General features: G+C 39.3%; 3 protein-coding genes across 3 annotated transcripts in view; all 3 read left to right on the top strand.

Annotated features, from left to right (window-relative positions):
- The window catches only part of foxq2 (forkhead box Q2), a 74,065-nt gene that overhangs the window by 2,201 nt on the left and 53,462 nt on the right, over positions 1–18,402 (top strand). The window lies entirely within an intron of this gene.
- Positions 1–18,402, top strand: part of LOC306988107 (uncharacterized protein) — a 65,825-nt gene that overhangs the window by 706 nt on the left and 46,717 nt on the right. The gene's annotated exons all lie outside the window — the stretch shown is intronic.
- LOC306988259 (uncharacterized protein) lies at positions 9,604–16,784 on the top strand. Its single transcript, XM_079593064.1, has 4 exons — positions 9,604–13,311; positions 14,260–14,350; positions 14,598–15,578; positions 15,781–16,784. The coding sequence occupies exons 1-3, from the start codon at positions 13,064–13,066 to the stop codon at positions 14,712–14,714; spliced, it is 456 nt and encodes a 151-aa protein (XP_079449190.1). The 5' UTR covers positions 9,604–13,063; the 3' UTR covers positions 14,715–15,578; positions 15,781–16,784.

The raw sequence follows: 18,402 nt of genomic DNA, 5'->3' as shown, positions 1-18,402 counted from the left end.
AACGTTAAGGTAAGAATTCGCTCCTCCACTGTGAATAACGTTAGCACTAAATCCCCATTAGAATCCATGAGGTTTAGATGTACTTTTTTTTTTTTACACACGTCCGAATTGGGCATATGTAACGTAAATAAAACGAGCTATGGAATTGGTATCTTACAAGGTGTTCAAGATTTATCTACACGAGGTATGTAACGTTAGTGCACATTAGTATAATGAGCTGAGTCAGCTTGTGTCTAACGTTAACGTTACTCGCGTATCTTCTACAGAGGTTTGTCAATATATTTGTCTCTTGAATCTTGTTTTCTAGAGAAATTCTGTTATTGTTCCGGTTTAAGAGTAGGCAGTGCTCTGTGTTTTAATTAGTCTTGTGTGTGTTTATTGTGTGTGTAGTATATTGGTATATGAGGACTCAGTATAGTGTATGTGATCAACCGTGATCTGTGTTTAAGTCTTGTGTGTGTGTGTGTTATAGTCATGGGTTATGAGGTCATGGTTTGGTGTAACGTTATGAGGACTCCGTATAGTGACTGTATGTGATCAACCGTGATCTGTGTTTAAGTCTTGTGTGTGTGTGTGTGTGTGTTATAGTCATGGGTTATGAGGTCATGGTTTGGTGTATGAGGACTCAGTATAGTGACTGTATGTGATCAACCGTGATCTGTGTTTAAGTCTTGTGTGTGTGTGTGTGTGTGTGTTATAGTCATGGGTTATGAGGTCATGGTTTGGTGTATGAGGACTCAGTATAGTGACTGTATGTGATCAACCGTGATCTGTGTTTAAGTCTTGTGTGTGTGTGTGTTATAGTCATGGGTTATGAGGTCATGGTTTGGTGTATGAGGACTCTGTATAGTGACTGTATGTGATCAACCGTGATCTGTGTTTAAGTCTTGTGTGTGTGTGTGTTATAGTCATGGGTTATGAGGTCATGGTTTGGTGTATGAGGACTCAGTATAGTGACTGTATGTGATCAACCGTGATCTGTGTTGAAGTCTTGTGTGTGTGTTTATTGTGTGTGTGTGTGTTATAGTCATGGGTTATGAGGTCATGGTTTGGTATATGAGGACTCAGTATAGTGACTGTATGTGATCAACCGTGATCTGTGTTTAAGTCTTGTGTGTGTGTGTGTGTGTGTTATAGTCATGGGTTATGAGATCATGGTTTGGTGTATGAGGACTCAGTATAGTGACTGTATGTGATCCAACCGTGTGTGTTTATTGTGTGTGTGTGTGTGTGTGTTATAGTCATGGGTTATGAGGTCATGGTTTGGTATATGAGGACTCAGTATAGTGACTGTATGTGATCAACCGTGTGTGTTTATTGTGTGTGTGTGTGTTATAGTCATGGGTTATGAGGTCATGGTTTGGTGTATGAGGACTCAGTATAGTGACTGTATGTGATCAACAGTGATCTGTGTTTAAGTCTTGTGTGTGTGTGTGTTATAGTCATGGGTTATGAGGTCATGGTTTGGTGTATGAGGACTCAGTATAGTGACTGTATGTGATCAACCGTGATCTGTGTTTAAGTCTTGTGTGTGTGTGTGTGTTATAGGGATGTTCGCCGGAGTCAAATGTGACGTCACGATATGGGCGTGGTCGCGAACTGGTTGGCAGAAAGAACCAAAACATGTCGCAGACTCGCAGCAGTCTACCTGTGTTTTGTCAGCATATGCTAATTATTTGTCCGAAGAACCAAAAAAGAGATATAAGGTTAAGCTTTTATATAACCAGGGTTCATGTTCTCTGCCTGATCAATATCACCTGAGTGAGAATTGGAGCAAAAGCCCGGACACATGGCCAGATTTGACATTCGGCGACATCTATCTGTATCTCATCGACACGCCATCTATGTTTACCAGAGAGTCGATGAAGGCGTACAAATCTTTAGATGCCTATAAATTAAGTAATAATTACGAATATTACTTGTTGTAACTAAGGATAACTGGTAACTAGAGTAAAAATACAGGTGTAATTTATCCATGGGCTATATTCAAAATTATCTTACCTCTGATATATAACATTGGTTAACATATACGTAAAATGTATGAATGAAAATACAATAATTTGCCATTAATTTATAAGGGTATGTCAGTGTTATTATACTTCCATTGCTCAGTCACAGCATGCACAAAAAGTTATGTAAACAAACACTTTGACACGTCTTCCGCGGTATTTTGTACAGTTATTCATTCATTAATTAACCCATCAATGCGATAGAACCTACTAGTAACATTTATTTACAAAATTAGTTTTAATTTTTAACGCAAAATGTAGGTAGCAGACGCGATCGTGGTCCGCTGGCTCCCATTGTTTTCCGCTGGGTATAGACGCATAATTGCAGAAATTCAAAGCTTTCTTTCTTGATTCAGGCTGTTTAGGTACACGATAGAAGCTCTTGGGGTTATTACTCTTATCGAACCTGTTAACACAGCCGATCACAAAGCACGATACAACCATTTTCTTCTGTGTTTGCGCTGCGCTTTAAGCGGTCATTGCTTTTCTTCTGCCAACCAGAGCGCGTCGTGACGTCACGGCGAACATCCCTATAGTCATGGGTTATGAGGTCATGGTTTGGTATATGAGGACTCAGTGTAGTGACTGTATGTGATCAACAGTGATCTGTGTTTAAGTCGTGTGTGTGTGTTTATTGTGTGTGTGTGTGTTATAGTCATGGGTTATGAGGTCATGGTTTGGTGTATGAGGACTCAGTATAGTGACTGTATGTGATCAACCGTGATCTGTGTTTAAAGGAGAACTCCGGTCAATTTTAACATTGAGCTCAATTTTTAGTAAATTTGGAGTGCTGTCAATACAGAGAACAACGACAAAAATCGGTGTTGCCTACACTGTGTTATCCTATTTTTAAAATTTGCACCCTATTGACTTGAATGGGGCAAGTTTTAAACCTGCTTTTATCCTCTTAACATATTTGTGTCATTACAAGTGCCCAGCCATGTTGAGTGATTCCTTAAGAGTGAACACGAGTGAATCTGACTGCAGTAGATGTGAAAGATATGAATAAAAATGATGTTATATCAGCCAGCGCAAATACCTGTATTTAGTTCCTGTTTTCGGTGGAAGTCCAAAGTAGTCGATTGTCGAGTTCACGCGCATAGGTTTAGTTACTATGATCACGCGCGTGAACTCGACAATCGACTACTTTGGACTTCCACCGAAAACAGGAACTAAATACAGGTATTTGCGCTGGCTGATATAACATCATTTTTATTCATATTTTTCACATCTACTGCAGTCAGATTCACTCGTGTTCACTCTGAAGGAATCACTCAACATGGCTGGGCACTTGTAATGACACATCAAATATGTTAAGAGGATAAAAGCAGGTTTAAAACTTGCCCCATTCAAGTCAATAGAAATTGAGCTCAATGTTAAAATTGACCGGAGTTCTCCTTTAAGTCTTGTGTGTGTGTGTGTTATAGTCATGGGTTATGAGGTCATGGTTTGGTGTATGAGGACTCAGTATAGTGACTGTATGTGATCAACCGTGATCTGTGTTTAAGTCTTGTGTGTGTGTGTGTGTTATAGTCATGGGGGCTGTTCCATAAAACAAGATTAGAATACAAGCCAGACTTATTTTGGTTAGTCAGACTTATTGTCGGTTGATTCTGTTTCATAAAGCAAACTTAAAATAGTTCAAACTCAGTTACCCTGGCAACTTATGCTGGGAAACTAGCCTGGTCCAGGGCAGGCTAACTGTCAGGCTAAGTTACACAGATCCTCTAACACTGACCAATAGGAACACAATTACTGACAATCTCTCATACCATTATTTGACTTTATTAACCACTATAAGTCCAAAAATAAATATACAGTAAAGAAAATCAACTTAAATAAGGCAATGATAAATTAGACAATATAGACCTACAAACATATGTCGGGGTTTATATACATATATAAATATATATAGGCTATATACATATATCCTACAGGTTTTCTTTTCTTACTGGCTGAATGTTTTGTGATTTTATTAGATAGTTTAAAAAATGTATTAAATAAATAATTACAAAAGCACAGTATGCATTTAAACTGGTAAGATGAATCTGAGCTTAGTAATTGCTATATTAACCTACACTTGATTTACCCCATTACAATAGTCCCTTTACAGTTATTTATATCATAAAAATACACTAAATTGTAGGTTTAAAATTCTAAATAAGGCACATCTAATGTCCAACAACCAATATTTTAGCATTTATATTTTATGTACTTTATTATGTCTTTCAATTCAAATACATTTCACAATTATACAAATGGACAGTTCCTTTAAAGACATAATATTTCCCCCCAATAAATCTTATTTTTCCTTCTACTTTTTTCTTTTGTAATAATACCCACCAACACATAAAAACAATTAGAACAACAACCATTAAGTACATAGCCACTTTTACATATGAATTTTTTTTTTGAAAAAATCAAACATTCACATATTTATATCAAACTCTTATAATGACACATAATTCATAATAAGTTAATAAATTAATATTATTTAAATATCAAATATTAAATAAGTAAATAAATAAAATAACAAATAACTAGAATTAAGGGAGCGAAGGTTATTTAGTTATAGGCTAATGTATTCCTTTATTTTATGGAATATTCTTTGATTTTAGAGTTGCACATATCTTTTCAAAATGTATACTTTTGCTCTTAATTTCATGTTATCCTCTTCATAATGCACTGTATAAACTAAATCTAACCAAACCTTCTTGCTTTCTCCAAAAAAGAAGAAGATTGCTTTAAAAGCTGTAATTCCTAGCATTCTAATTAAATAAGTATAAGTTATCTTTTTTAAGTAGCTTAGGTCCTAAACCCAAAACTATATTTTGTATCTTTATTATATTTGGTTTCTTAAAAAAAATTATTCCCTGAATTAGGCCTACTTCTGTTCAATTGTTTTATTATAAGTATAAAATTAGTGTAATGAGATATAAGTTCACTGCAACTGATCCAACATCCTAAAGATAAATTATTATAATCAGAAGATATTATCATAAAATATCGCATAGCCTATTAATTTTCAAAGCAAAATGTATATTAGTCAGAACTATTGCGCTCCTATTTGGCGCGCAGCAGCGCTCGTTCAATCTGAAGTTTACAGCAAAATGGAACTATTTGCACGACTTTCTAAGATTTTCAGATGGAGAATATTCCTGTGAAATGTAAGTTTTGCAAACACCACGTCTCAAACGCATAAAACAGCACAAAATATATGCAGTTTGATGGTGGATCGATTTGATCTATGATCGACCTCCAGGGCTGCTTAAGAAACGCGTGCACACGCAGTTATCTAGACTAGATAAACCTGGATCAAATTAGTGGGATTGCGTGAACTTGAATGACCTTTTATGAAACCGCTTTAGCCCCAACTTATTTGTTAGGTTTATTCAAGTCGGGTTTTGGAGTTTAATCCCCGCTTTTCTTAGCATCTTTTATGGAACAGCCCCCTGGTTTATGAGATCATGGTTTGGTATATGAGGACTCAGTATAGTGACTGTATGTGATCAACCGTGATCTGTGTTTAAGTCTTGTGTGTGTGTTTATTGTGTGTGTGTGTGTTATAGTCATGGGTTATGAGTAGGGCTGAACGATACATCGAATTTTCATCGTCATCGCGATATGAACTCCCGCGATGAACACATCGCAACAGACAGCCTGACACGATGAATAATGCCTGGTTCAGATTAGCACTAGGCCTACACGTTTTTGACTCCTAAAATCTTGTCGTGGACAAGAAACATGTCAGACTACGCGTTGCTTTCCGACCAGTCATCGCGTGCCGTCACACACACACATTCACTCGCACGCACAGACACACAAACTCACTCGCTCACTCACGCGCACACACACACACGCTCACTGGCGCACACACACACTCACTGTTGCACTCTCTCACTCACTCACGTCTCGCCTCGCTCACATATTCAACCCGTTGTGGAGGACCGTTAAAGAATTAAACATGCTATAGTCTTTCTGTTGTGAAGCATCGCAGACGCGACGTAGGTTGTCGCCCACTATACGAGATGAAACGATCAAATCTTGCGTCCCGAGCCCGTTGTCGTTATTACGAATCTCCACGACACCCATACGTCAAACGGATCGCGCTAAAATTGTGTATTCTGAACTAGAGGTCGACCGATATGAGTTTTTTCAGGCCGATGCCGATGCCGATTTTTTTTAATCCGGGTCGGCCGATGGCCGATAAATGCTGCCGATTTATTTTGGCCGATATTTGGCCGATATGTGCTTGTTTTTAACCTCTATTTGAAAGATATAATTTAAGTACACAAATAATTACTAAGATAGACAAAATTTCTCAACAAAAACATTTATTGAACACAAAATTAAAAATGTATAAAGTAAAAACATTGTATAAATAATGTATAACAAATATATTAAATAAACGAAACAGGTAAGAAGAAAATAAGCTGTCAAATAAACTTGGCTGGGTGAAGCGCTGCCATGGGGGTGGTTTTCTTTTCAGCCATCAGACTGTAATGACTAAAAAAGGGGAAAAATAAAAGGTTATGTTAATATTTTTTGTATAGTATCTTGACATCATCTTCAAGTCATTTTATAGATAGGTAGGCTATAGATATAAATCTAAAAAATGTTTCATAATTCAGCTAATAATTCAGTGCATTGTAAGTAATACAAGACTAAAAACATTTCTATCCTCTTCCCAAAAACTGTCCTGAGTGAAACATGTATTTATGGTTTATTTGTTTTGTTTTATGGACAAAGCTAAATGGACATAACCCAATTATCGCAAAAAAAAGGGGGGGGGGGGGGGGGGGGACGGAATTATTTAATAATATAGTAGTAGCAATAACGTACTAGTAAATTGTATGTTTCCACTGTTCGATCGCGTCCGCGCCTCACACACACACACACACACACACACACATATAAGTAAACACTCTGCGACTTCTCGATCGCTCCCACGCCCCTCTCTCTCTCTCTCTCTCTCTCTCTCTCTCTCTCTCACACACACACACAAATATAAGTAAACACTCTTTGACTTCTCGTTCGCTCCAGCGCCTCTACAGTGAAATACAGTCACACAACATTACACTGTTTGGCCAGCATTTTAACCGTGTTTAATCCAGCTAACGGTATGCTAAAGTTAGCTGCTGACTAGCGTCACATGCAGCGACGCGGTGTTTCTGTTCTAACGTCCGTTTTCAGAGCATCCAAGAGAAACAAATGCATAACAGTAGCACCGAAATGAAGCAAAGAAATCCGTGTTGATATTCGGTCCGGTAGATAACGGTCGTTAAGGCACCAGTGCCGCGACGACGCTAGCAAAGCAAAGCCAGTCCTTCACTAGCTTATAGTGCGCGTTGGTCTCTTTTTTATTACTTATTTCTCTGCATTGAGTGACAACCCTCTCAAATATAAGACACACAAACAGAAAAAATAAGTCAAATGTACTGTCTGCAATTGCAAATTTCTTGCTTACTTATTGTGACATGATAGCAACCCTTCTGCTGTGATAATGCAACCTCAACTACGCTATCAATATCCAAAGTAGCCGAACGTCATGTCGCCTATTCATGTTTTTTCTCAAAGTTGGCAGTAACATGAAAAGTTTTTAATTAAATATAAAGGAGTTATAAGAATGGAATCCTTACCGTTTTCTTTAGGCACTGGAAGCTGAAGGTCTGCGGTCTGCTCACTCTGCTGGATAATGACTCTAGGGGCAGCGTGCGTCGTACACGTGTGCGCCTGCCTAATAATCGGCTTGATATAGGTGGATATTGGCCGATGCCGATTATGTTAAAAAATGCAAAAAATCGGCCGATTAATCGTCCGACCGATTAATCGGTCGACCTCTATTCTGAACCAGGCAGGTAATAAACGTTTGACATATCACGCAAAGAACCTATTAAAGCACTAAGACATGGGAACAGTATAGTTAACAATCACATTTATCGCAAGTCATATCGTCATCGCAATATTAAACAATGTTATCGCACATCGCAGCTTTTCCTCATATCGTGCAGCCCTAGTTATGAGGTCATGGTTTGGTGTATGAGGACTCCGTATAGTGACTGTATGTGATCAACCGTGATCTGTGTTTAAGTCTTGTGTGTGTGTGTGTTATAGTCATGGGTTATGAGGTCATGGTTTGGTGTATGAGGACTCCGTATAGTGACTGTATGTGATCAACCGTGATCTGTTTAAGTCTTGTGTGTGTGTTTATTGTGTGTGTGTGTGTTATAGTCATGGGTTATGAGGTCATGGTTTGGTAAATGAGGACTCAGTATAGTGACTGTATGTGATGTTGAAGATTTTTATTATTTAGAAAATAATTCAGCTATATATTTGTACACCATTATTTCCTCTGTGTGTGTCTTTGGTTTGACTTTTGGGGGCTTAAAGAAAGGTCATAATGCTGATGCAAGCAGAGAATTATATTTAAGTGTGTCACATGGTGTAAGACCCTATCTATAGGATGTATGACCATTTTTGGAGGCTATGTATATATGTGAAAAGCTAACCAAAGTTCGGGAGTGATCTCCTGCAGGAGGTTGCTCGGCTTTGTTTTGTTAAATAAAGTCTAAAATATTTCTGGCATCAAAGATCTCTGAGAAGTGATTTCACAAAAAGATTGAAACCACAACAAGTGGCGACCCCGGCAGGACGTGTTAGGAGCTGAAGGAACCACAAAGGGCATCGCTGGTGACCGGCACAAACAACAGTGGCCACTGTACTTTGAGGTGAGCATTTTTGCTTTTGTGTAAAGTGTGTGTTGGTCACCAGCTGCCCGGAAGTGGTAAGAAAAGCTTCTTCAAATTTAAAAGAACTAAAACAAAATTGAAAAAGGTGTCTTTTATTACAGAAATGATTGCATGCAGAAGGCCTTGTAGATATCAAGAAGTTTGTAATAGCGCGGGGGAGCTCCCAGTAGTGTTTGCCAGTGCTTATATGATCCTGTGTGGATTTTATGAACACTGGTGTTGCTGATTTGGCGCTAAGGTTTTGTTGTACGTATACGCAAGAATCTGTGTTTGCTTTATTAAGAGGGCCTAGATGGATAAGCAAGAGCATGCACACAGAGGATTTGTATTTACTGATAAGGATATCAGTTGATTGATCTGTGTTTTGCTTAATCAAGAGGGCCTTGATGGATGATGAGCAAAGAGCATGCTCACAGATGAAGTTTTAGCCTATGGTTACCGTCTTGTTAGGTTTAACAAGGGTCTGCTCAGGTAGGCTAGATCTTATAGAATAGGATAGTTTTAGCCTATGGTTACCGCCTTGTTAGGTTTAGCAAGGGTCTGCTCAGGTAGGCTAAATTTTAGCTTATGGTTAACGCCTTGTTATGGGATTAGCAAGCGTCTGCTCAGGTAAGCTAAATCTATAGAATAGGGTCGTTTTAAAATTATCACTGTGTTGGGGAAGTGAATCAGTGAATCTTAGTTAAAGAGGTATTGTTTTTCACTGTGTTGAGGAAGTGAATCAGTTCATCTTTAATGTATTGCTTATAAATGATAATTCAGATCTGACAGGGAATAGAGTACAGAATAGGGTGTGTGTGTCTGTGGGATCCTATGTCTTGCTTGACTGTGCCTGTGGGTAAAAATAGTGACCCCCCTGACCCTGGTCACTTGAAAAGGGACAAAGAATGTGTGAATGGGATTTAGAGACATGTATAAATGGTGTGTATTAGCAAAAGTAAAGGAAAACAATTGTTTCAAGATATTAACTCTGCAGATTATTGCAGTATGAAATAAGATTAAAAAATAAATAAAAAATATTTAATAAATGAATGTAGCCTAATAATATATATATATATTAATAGATCAATGTAGGCTAAATAAGATTGCACGTGCTTAATATATGATATGATATATCTGAAGACGTCTAAAATATCCCTGATACAGAGTGGAAAAAATTATTCCACTGCAGATTAAGTTTGTGTTAAGAAAAAATAAGTTGTGCAGTGTGCGGAATGTGATCAAGATTGGGTGACTTAAGTTTCAACAGTCATACACATTAGGAATCTTAGAATTGTAGTAAATATTGTTGATTCAATAATTAAAAAGAAAAGATAAGAGGAATTCCTTGATGTTGGTTGAGAAATGTTATTCACCATGCTAGATTATTTGAACACAGCATGCAAAGATAGAATAAAGAGTGAAAGTTGATTTTATGATAGGGAAAATTTAATTGATACTCAGATAATCAAAGTTAGATTATTGCTGATATTGAAAAACAGAAATAGCTTGCTTTTTCCTGCAATGAAGAACTTGCTTTACTAAAAATAGAATGGAAGAACTGCTGTTGTCAACCAGTGAGATTTTTATATAAAAGAACTAGTAAAAAAATATGGTTAAAAAGTGGACTTTAGATAAAGAGCTAATAACTCAGGCACAATTGGACCTAGTATTTTTAAAAGTTAAATTTGATTCATGCAGATCTCTGAGTGTTAAAATTTCAGATGGCTTCAATGACAGTGTCCTGACGAATGGGACGTGAGCAGCAATGACAGTTCAAAGACACAACTGCAGAAAGAAGACAGAAGTGGGTGAGGGGCTTTCAGCTCCCCTTCTGAAATTGACTTTCTGGAAAGCTCAACAAGGAGAAAGACTGATTTAATGCTGGAAAAGGTGAAACTTTCACTTGAGAATTTTCCTAAGGACAAAGAGAAAATCCTGAGATGCAAAACTCTGTCAGGATCAACTTCAATGCCCAAACTGAGAAGAGGCAGAGAAACAGCAGAGCCTAACACCAGGCCTTTGAGTGACCTCATCGGCTGACGACAGATGCAGAGAGACAGCCAAGAAGCTTCAACGGACTGATGATCTAAAAACAGAAGAACTGACCCTTACGGGCACCACAGGTGTGGCCTCCTCAATGATCACTCTAGAGACTGCTTCGAATTTGGTTAATTATTATATTAACTTTATTCATTTTGATTATTCACTGGTCTAAGAGCAATTCTTTATATTCTCTGCTAAACTAACCCTCTCTGCTTTTTCAGTAGGTACAAGTCCAGCCCTATAAGAAAAAGAAAATATGTTGACAGATAGAACTGGGTGCTCAACTCACCAAAAAATTAGAACGGAGGCTGGATTTGGTATAGCGTTTTGTTTGACTTGACTGTCCTTTTATTTAATCCAAAACTGCGTTCATATTTAAAAGGCCTTTTTAACTAGATAAAGCCACACACGATACCACTTTAGGGGCCGTTCACATATCGCGTTTTATGCGTGTGCAAAATTCGTTATTTCAAATGTAGGCGCGCAGCTTATAATAGAAGCATCTCAACAGGTCATGTGACAAAAACCAGCGGCCTTTCCGTAACAACATGGAAAGCTCGGCCAAACAGCTGATCATAGCTGTACAGGGCGGCTTTTTATTTCTCATCTCAATGAATATATCTAGTAGTAAAGCTAATGCAAGGGCTAGAAATCAATTAATTATTTGATGATACTTCCTCGTCATCATGGAGAGCGCAGTTTGCACCGCTTTCTCCTCTTCACAGGCGTGTGCTTTCCCGTTGCGTCTGCCGTTGCTATGCAACCATGAACAGCGCGCCTGGAAAACTAATTTGCACGCGCAAAAAATTAGTTATTTTTAAGCAATTGGGCGGGATTTGTATGTGAAAATCTGGCAACCCTGCGTGACGCATGTTGCTCATCTCTCTTTACGGCATGTCTCTCAGGTGTTGTTAAGCATTTGTATGACAATTTAGGACTAACGGACGTGATCGGATCAGGTTATACTCCCGCGATTCATGCAATATCCGATCCAGTGATTTTGGCCAGTATCGGACTAATACCGATACCGAATATCGAATCGGCGCACCCCTAGCAAAGACAAAAATAATATGAAGGAAAAATTAGACCAACTAGGCCTATTATTCTAAAATATAGAGGATATAAAGTTTATAAAAAGAAAAAAGGGTTTGTAAAACCAGTGTTAAACGAAACCTTATGATCACGGAAACTTCTCAATAGTGATTGGACATAGTTGTGTTGACCTGATCAGACCTTGTGGCATTCCACAGCTAAAATAAGTTCCGCATTTAGAGCAGAACCTGCTGCAGCAGCCACAGGAGTGTGTGTGTGATGGCCAATGCGTGTGACTGAGTATGAATGGAGTGAGAGATTGTGTTTGAAGAGACACTGAGGCAAATCTATTATTTTGCCAATACAGCTGTATTAAAAATTTAATATGTGGGCCCACAGGGCAAACTCTGCCCAATAAAATAATGGCCATGGATGAATTTGGTTAAATTTCCTGGTTGAAAATGTAGTGGCAATAGAAAAAATTGGGTAAAAACAGTGCCACATCTTGCGCAGCGTATAACACATCTGACTTTCCTTTCAGAATATCATGATGGAGCATAACACATCTGACTTTCTTTTCAGCATATCATGATGGAGCTGATTATTTGTCAAAAGTATGAAATAATGTCTTGTAACTTTTGTCTTGTAAAGTGGGTTGAGTGTTGTCCAAGATGAATAGTGTGCTGATAGTGGGACTCAAAACAATGAGATATTTGTAATTGTAAAAAGTACATTTGAAATTTAATGTGAGAAAAATGTAAAGAAGGTGCAAATATATAGATAAAAAGCCAAATTTATGAAAAATAAAGGGAATATATGGGTTCAAGCCCTGCTGCTAATGAAAGGAAACCACTCAGCCCACATGACCATTCTACAGGTAACACCGAGGAGGACAATGGGCCAGATGAGCAGATGATGTAATATATGTTGTTGTCACTAACAGAAATAATTAAGGTTTCATTCACAGATGACAGTAGCTCACTTCCAGGAAGGTTTCTGGGATGATTCTAACAAAGAACCAGTGACTGTGCATTGTAATCTCAGAAGAGGCTTGTGCATTGATCAGCAAAGTCAAAGTGACATTTGAGTCCATGCCTCTCAACTTAAAATACACCAACAACCCTCAACCCCCTCCACAACAGAAAGTGAGGGATCAAGGTAGGACCGGAGCGGCGCGTCGATGACGTCGACCTTTTGACGTCATATTTTTTGCGTCGACACACGCGTGGGAGACCAAAACATTGTAGAATGGAGGACGAAACAGCAACCACTTCTCACAATTGCCAACAAAGCCATGCAAAAAGCCCCATCAACAGAAAAAGTCGCCCTAAATCATCGAAGGTATGGGAATACTTCAAATTTAGTTCCAAGCGTAAAGGTGTCGTTATTTGCGCTCTTTGCCAAATGGAGTTGGCATACCACACCAGCACTACAGCAATGTGGGAACATCTGAAACGAAGGCACCCCACTGTCACTCGTGAAGCAGACAAAAACAAGTAAGTACTAACGTTGGCGAAATTAATTTCATGTTTGTGTAGTGTGTTGTTTAGCTTGAGCTCTGCACACTTCGGTGGTTCTAGCTAACCATCTTAGCTCTCCGTGCAGTTTGTTCGTGCTAGGTTTGTTAACCTTAGCTAGCTACTGGCTCATAGACTGCTGTAACGCATTTATTTAGATAACGTTAGTTATCATCTAATGTTGGCTTGAATGGTAGCTAGTTTACGGCTGCAGAACACCGCTATCTATAGTAGCTAACGTTAGCGAACGTGAATGTTAGCTACTAACCTAGCATGAACAAACTGCACAGAGCTAAGATGCCTTGGTTAGCCCAGCACCACAAAAGTGCACAGCTGCTAGATCTAGCTTACGGTAGCAAGCAGATTGCAGTAGCTTTTGACGTTCTGTCTAACGTTAGCTCACTCCCGAGTCACGACTTCATGTTAGTTAGCGTTAACTCATGCTGTGATCGTGTACATCAAATACATAACATTAGACTAACGCTAGACAGCTTATAGTATCATGATTCAGTACGCTAGTTCGCCAATGTCAATTAACGTAGCCAAGCAATGTCCAGGCCAGGGCTGCACACAAGCTGGTGCGCAGTGCTCATGAATTAATGTTAATGGATGTTTTTATGAGCACTGAAAACATTAAAATGAGCTCCACATCCAAGTGTGATAGGGCTCATTTGAGTACCAAACATTTTACAGTGTATATATATAGTACTCTGTAAGAACCAGATCAAAATTGTTGTGCGTTGAATGCAGCTGGCTAGCCTAATCATGATGATGAAATGCTTTGTTGGACATAATATTAATTTTAAATGTAGCCACGTTAGGATTCAAATAAACTTAGCATAGTATTGCAATGCAATGAGGTTAAGAGTAGAATTAAAATGCCCCACTGTCTAAGCTGTTGTTCTAATTTACTTTTGTGTTTTCTAGGATAAAGCAAAGAACCTTGCCGTCCTATCTTGGGAAAGAGACGCAATGCACTCCACAGAAGGCAGCTGAACTGAGCAAAAGGCTCTTGAGAGTAAGTAATTATTATTAGCTCACTGTTGCTTGCTTTGAGCATCTTTTAGGATGGAATGGCTGTGCCCATTTTTTGTCTTATATTTATTAGCTAGGTTATGGGTGTTTCTTCAGTAAACTTGCCCCTTTTCTTTGTGTCCTTTTTTGGATTGTCTAATAATTAATCTTCTTACACTGTAAGCAATATATGGCTCTATGAAAGGTGCTATGTTTGCGTTAAGACAAATTTTCTTTATCTTACACTACAGGTGATCGTCAAAGACATGAGGCCTGTGTCTCTTGTTGAAGGTGAAGCCTTCATAGACATGATTGAATATGCCTGCCCAGGCTTCAAATGTCCTTCCAGGTGGTGGTTCACAAAGTAGATGGAGAAGGCATATCAAAGTACTCTTGAAGATCTGAAGAAAGACTTAAAGAACCGGTCCTCAAAAATCACTCACCCCCGATGCCTGGACAAGTATTGCCACAGAGGCATACCTCAGAGTGACCTGCCACTACATCAACGACAACTGGGAGAGGGTCTCATTCGTTTTGTGCACAAAGCCCCTTGAGGACCGACACACTGCAGAAAACATTGTTCGCTGGATTGAAGAGGTGGCAGAGAAGTTTGACTTCTCTCTCCGTGATGATGTCCAGGCGATTTTTCACGATAATACAGCTAATGTAGTGAAAGCCCTAAGAATCCTTGAGGAGAGGCATGGTGTTGCCTCACTTCGATGTGCTGGCCATACCACCCAGTTGATCGTCAACCATGCTCTGAAAGATCCCCGGATCAACAAGGCACTTGGGGCAGCAAGGAGCCTCGTCGGGTACTTCCATAGCAGCGGTATCGCCACCCTGAAGTTGAAACTCAAACAAGAGCAATTGGGCACAGCTCAACACAAGTTGACCCAGGATGTAGCTGTTAGATGGAATAGTTCTTACTATATGATTACACACCTCCTTGAGCAGCGGTGGCCTGTAACCGCAACCCTCTCAGACCCAGAGGTCACCAAAGCAGGAAAGCACTACCTGGATATGAAAGCCGACCAGTGAAGCCTCCTGGAGGAGCTACAGAAAGCACTTGAGCCCTTCGAGCAAGCCACCGTTTTCCTGAGTGGACAGGCATACGTCACAGTCTCTGTCCTGCCTCCGCTGGTGAAAGGCCTACAGAAGTCCACGCAGACAGCCTTTGAGTCTGCTCCCATTACCACCTTCCAAACACCAGCCACAGCAGAGATTGCTTCAAGGTTAGTTTAATTATTCAGCTCTTTAAATCGCTTATAGTGAACTAATAGAATATTTAAATTAGGCTTTCCCAGTTTGCATCTTTCAATGTTTTCCCATTGCCATTCTATCATGTAGAGCTATTGATTCTACTGTTATCTTTCTCTCTAAGCACCTTGAATTTCTTTGATCTTAAGTGTGCAAATCAAATCCATTATTTTTCAGATGGAAGTTTGAGACAACATATGATGAAGACGGGAACAATGTGTGCATCTTCGCCGCGGCCCTTGATCAGAGATTCCGAAAGCTTAAGTTCCTGTCCACAGACGACATCCTGAAGGTAAAAAACAAACTTCAGACCCTTGCACTTGAAGCCAGACGAGTGCAAGTCAGGGAAGAGCCTGAAGATGACTCCCCCAGTGGCCAGACAGAAGCCAAAGTCTGTTCTGGACATGCTGCTTGGCACAGATGATGAGAAGTCGGAAGATGAAGAACCAGGCCAAGACCAGAGGGAAGATGCTGTCAGGAATGAGCTGCAAGTGTTCTTTGGGGAGAAACCCATTCCAAAGGACAAAAACCCACTCCAATGGTGGAAGGAAAATGAAACAAAGTTCCCCGCCCTGGCTGTTGTGGCAAAATCCTATCTGGCTGCCCCTGCAACATCCACACCTTCTGAACGTCTGTTCTCAGCAGCAGGGTTCATTGTGAACAAAAAAAGAGCAAGCCTCACCAAAGAGCACGTGGACATGCTCGCATTCCTCCACAGTAATTCAGAGTAGGTAGTGTAGAAGAGGAGTAAAGAGTGGTAATGGATGGAGAAAAGTGGAGGAAAGTGGACAGTACTATATTGTACACACACTTTATTATCATGTAAGCTTAGCTTACAGAATAGCAGTTAAGAGAGTCAGTTCGATTCCATCAGGTTTTATGTTGGGACTGTTATATTGTGTTAAACACACTCAGGAATGTCTGTACTGTGCACTGCACAGTGTTTGTTTTTGCACTGCATTTTTTTGTACAGGAGAGATTTATGTTGGGACAGTAAAACTAAAAAGAAAACAGGAATTTTATAGTGTTAAACACTCTCAGGAATGTCTATACTGTGCAATGCAGTGGTTTTTTTGCACTACAACTTTATCATTTTTTGAACAAGTTATATTAGTACTGTAAAAGAGTAAACAAGCTGGCCTTTCATTTTGTATAACAGTAAAATAATTTTATTTTATGTAAAGCAGAAGATTTTTTGCTGTGCAAAACTGTTTAATAAAGTATATTATTAAGAATTTTTTGGTATTTATTTGATACATTATGTTTTTTATATTAATCGAGCAACAGAAAATAATCGCTATATTAATCGTCCAATTAGTCGTTAGATTAGTCGACTAATCGATAAAATAATCGCCCGACTAATCGTTTAATTAATAATCGTTTACCCCAGCCCTAGATCAAGGACATGCTGGCAATGATCTTCCCTTGCAAATGAGAGGAAACAACCCATTAGAGCCCTGCATTTCAGCCCGAGCCCGACGGGCCCCGACTTATTTACGCCCCTAGGGCCGGGCTTCGGGCCAATTTTCACGTCATAGTTCACACGCGGGCCGTGCCTCGGGCCTGTTTTAGGCTTATCCTTCTTTTTATAGCCTATTTCAGACATGTATTAAAATTAAATATGAGAAGTTGACGATGGAAAAACAAACATAGAAAGACGTTTTAAACCTATCACACTGACATATGACTGACACATTATAGTCTGCTCGCGCACACACACGCACACAGTTTTCCCGGTGGCACGGCCCAAGATTCGCGCGACCGGCTCGCTCTAGTGTCCCCGCCAGCAGCAGAAGTATAGCGAGCGTGACTTCAGCGCAGCTGGAATAGTTCAAGAAAAAAGTACGACTGGATTAAAACCTTCCACCGTGGATGCTGTGATTTTTCTTCACGTTGCTCTGTAAGAAACTGTTCTTAGCCATGTTAGGGGCTGTCTTGTTGGTTTTCGTTTGAAAAACGACTTTATTTTCATTAGTCTGCTGGAAACTATTGGAAATTAGAATGGCCATGTTCTGTAGTGAAGACTTGATTTTTGAGGTAAGATAATCTGCATGTTTGTTTTTAATTTAATGCCATTTAGCCTATTTGATTTGTTTAGATTGTAGGCTATAGCTCATTTCGTTTGCGAGCGCTGTTGCGACTGTGCAGCAGAGCAGTTTGCCTCAGCTTTGATAATAAACGTTTAAACTATAATTGTCTGTGTGATATGCTTAAGGTGTTTTATGGGTTTTATTGTAGCCAAGTAAAGTGTTGATTTGAGAGGCTAAATGGATCAAACATGTTTAACTCGCTGTCGGCTGCTGGTCGTCAATAAAAAAAACAAAAAGAAACCGAACATTTGTCTAAATTAACTTAAAGGGTTAGTTCACCCAAAAATTAAAATAATGTCATTAATGACTCACCCTCATGTCGTTCTAAGCCCGTAAGACCTCCGTTCATCTTCGGAACACAGTTTAAGATATTTTAGATTTAGTCCGAGAGCTTTCTGTCCCTCCATTGAAACTGTATATACAGTATACTGGCCATGTCCATAAAGGTAATAAAAAGATCATCAAAGTAGTCCATGTGACATCAGTGGGTTAGTTAGAAGTTTTTGAAGCATCGAAAATACTTTTTGGTCCAAAAATAACACAAAATAAGACATTATTCAGCATTGTATTCTCTCCCGGGTCTGTTGTCAATCCTTCACAGTTACGCTGATGGCGTAAGACGCTGATGACGTGTATTTCTGGTGCGCCCGAGCTTCGTTTACAGTCTGAGGGAAACGCACGCTGTAAAAGTGTCTCATCCGCGACATGC

The sequence above is a fragment of the Phoxinus phoxinus genome, assembly GCF_949152265.1.
Source record: "Phoxinus phoxinus genome assembly, chromosome: 20".
NCBI lineage: Eukaryota > Metazoa > Chordata > Actinopteri > Cypriniformes > Leuciscidae > Phoxinus > Phoxinus phoxinus.
Note: the sequence above shows the minus strand (reverse complement) of the source record. Positions and strands in the feature narration are given on the sequence as shown.

Excerpts from the sequence above, each read along its gene's own strand:
- LOC306988259 (XM_079593064.1), top strand. The coding sequence starts at position 13,064 with ATGGAGGACGAAACAGCAACCACTTCTCACAATTGCCAACAAAGCCAT. Across the intron at positions 13,312-14,259 it reads CGTGAAGCAGACAAAAACAA|GATAAAGCAAAGAACCTTGC; the intron begins GTAAGTACTAAC and ends TGTGTTTTCTAG. Across the intron at positions 14,351-14,597 it reads TGAGCAAAAGGCTCTTGAGA|GTGATCGTCAAAGACATGAG; the intron begins GTAAGTAATTAT and ends CTTACACTACAG.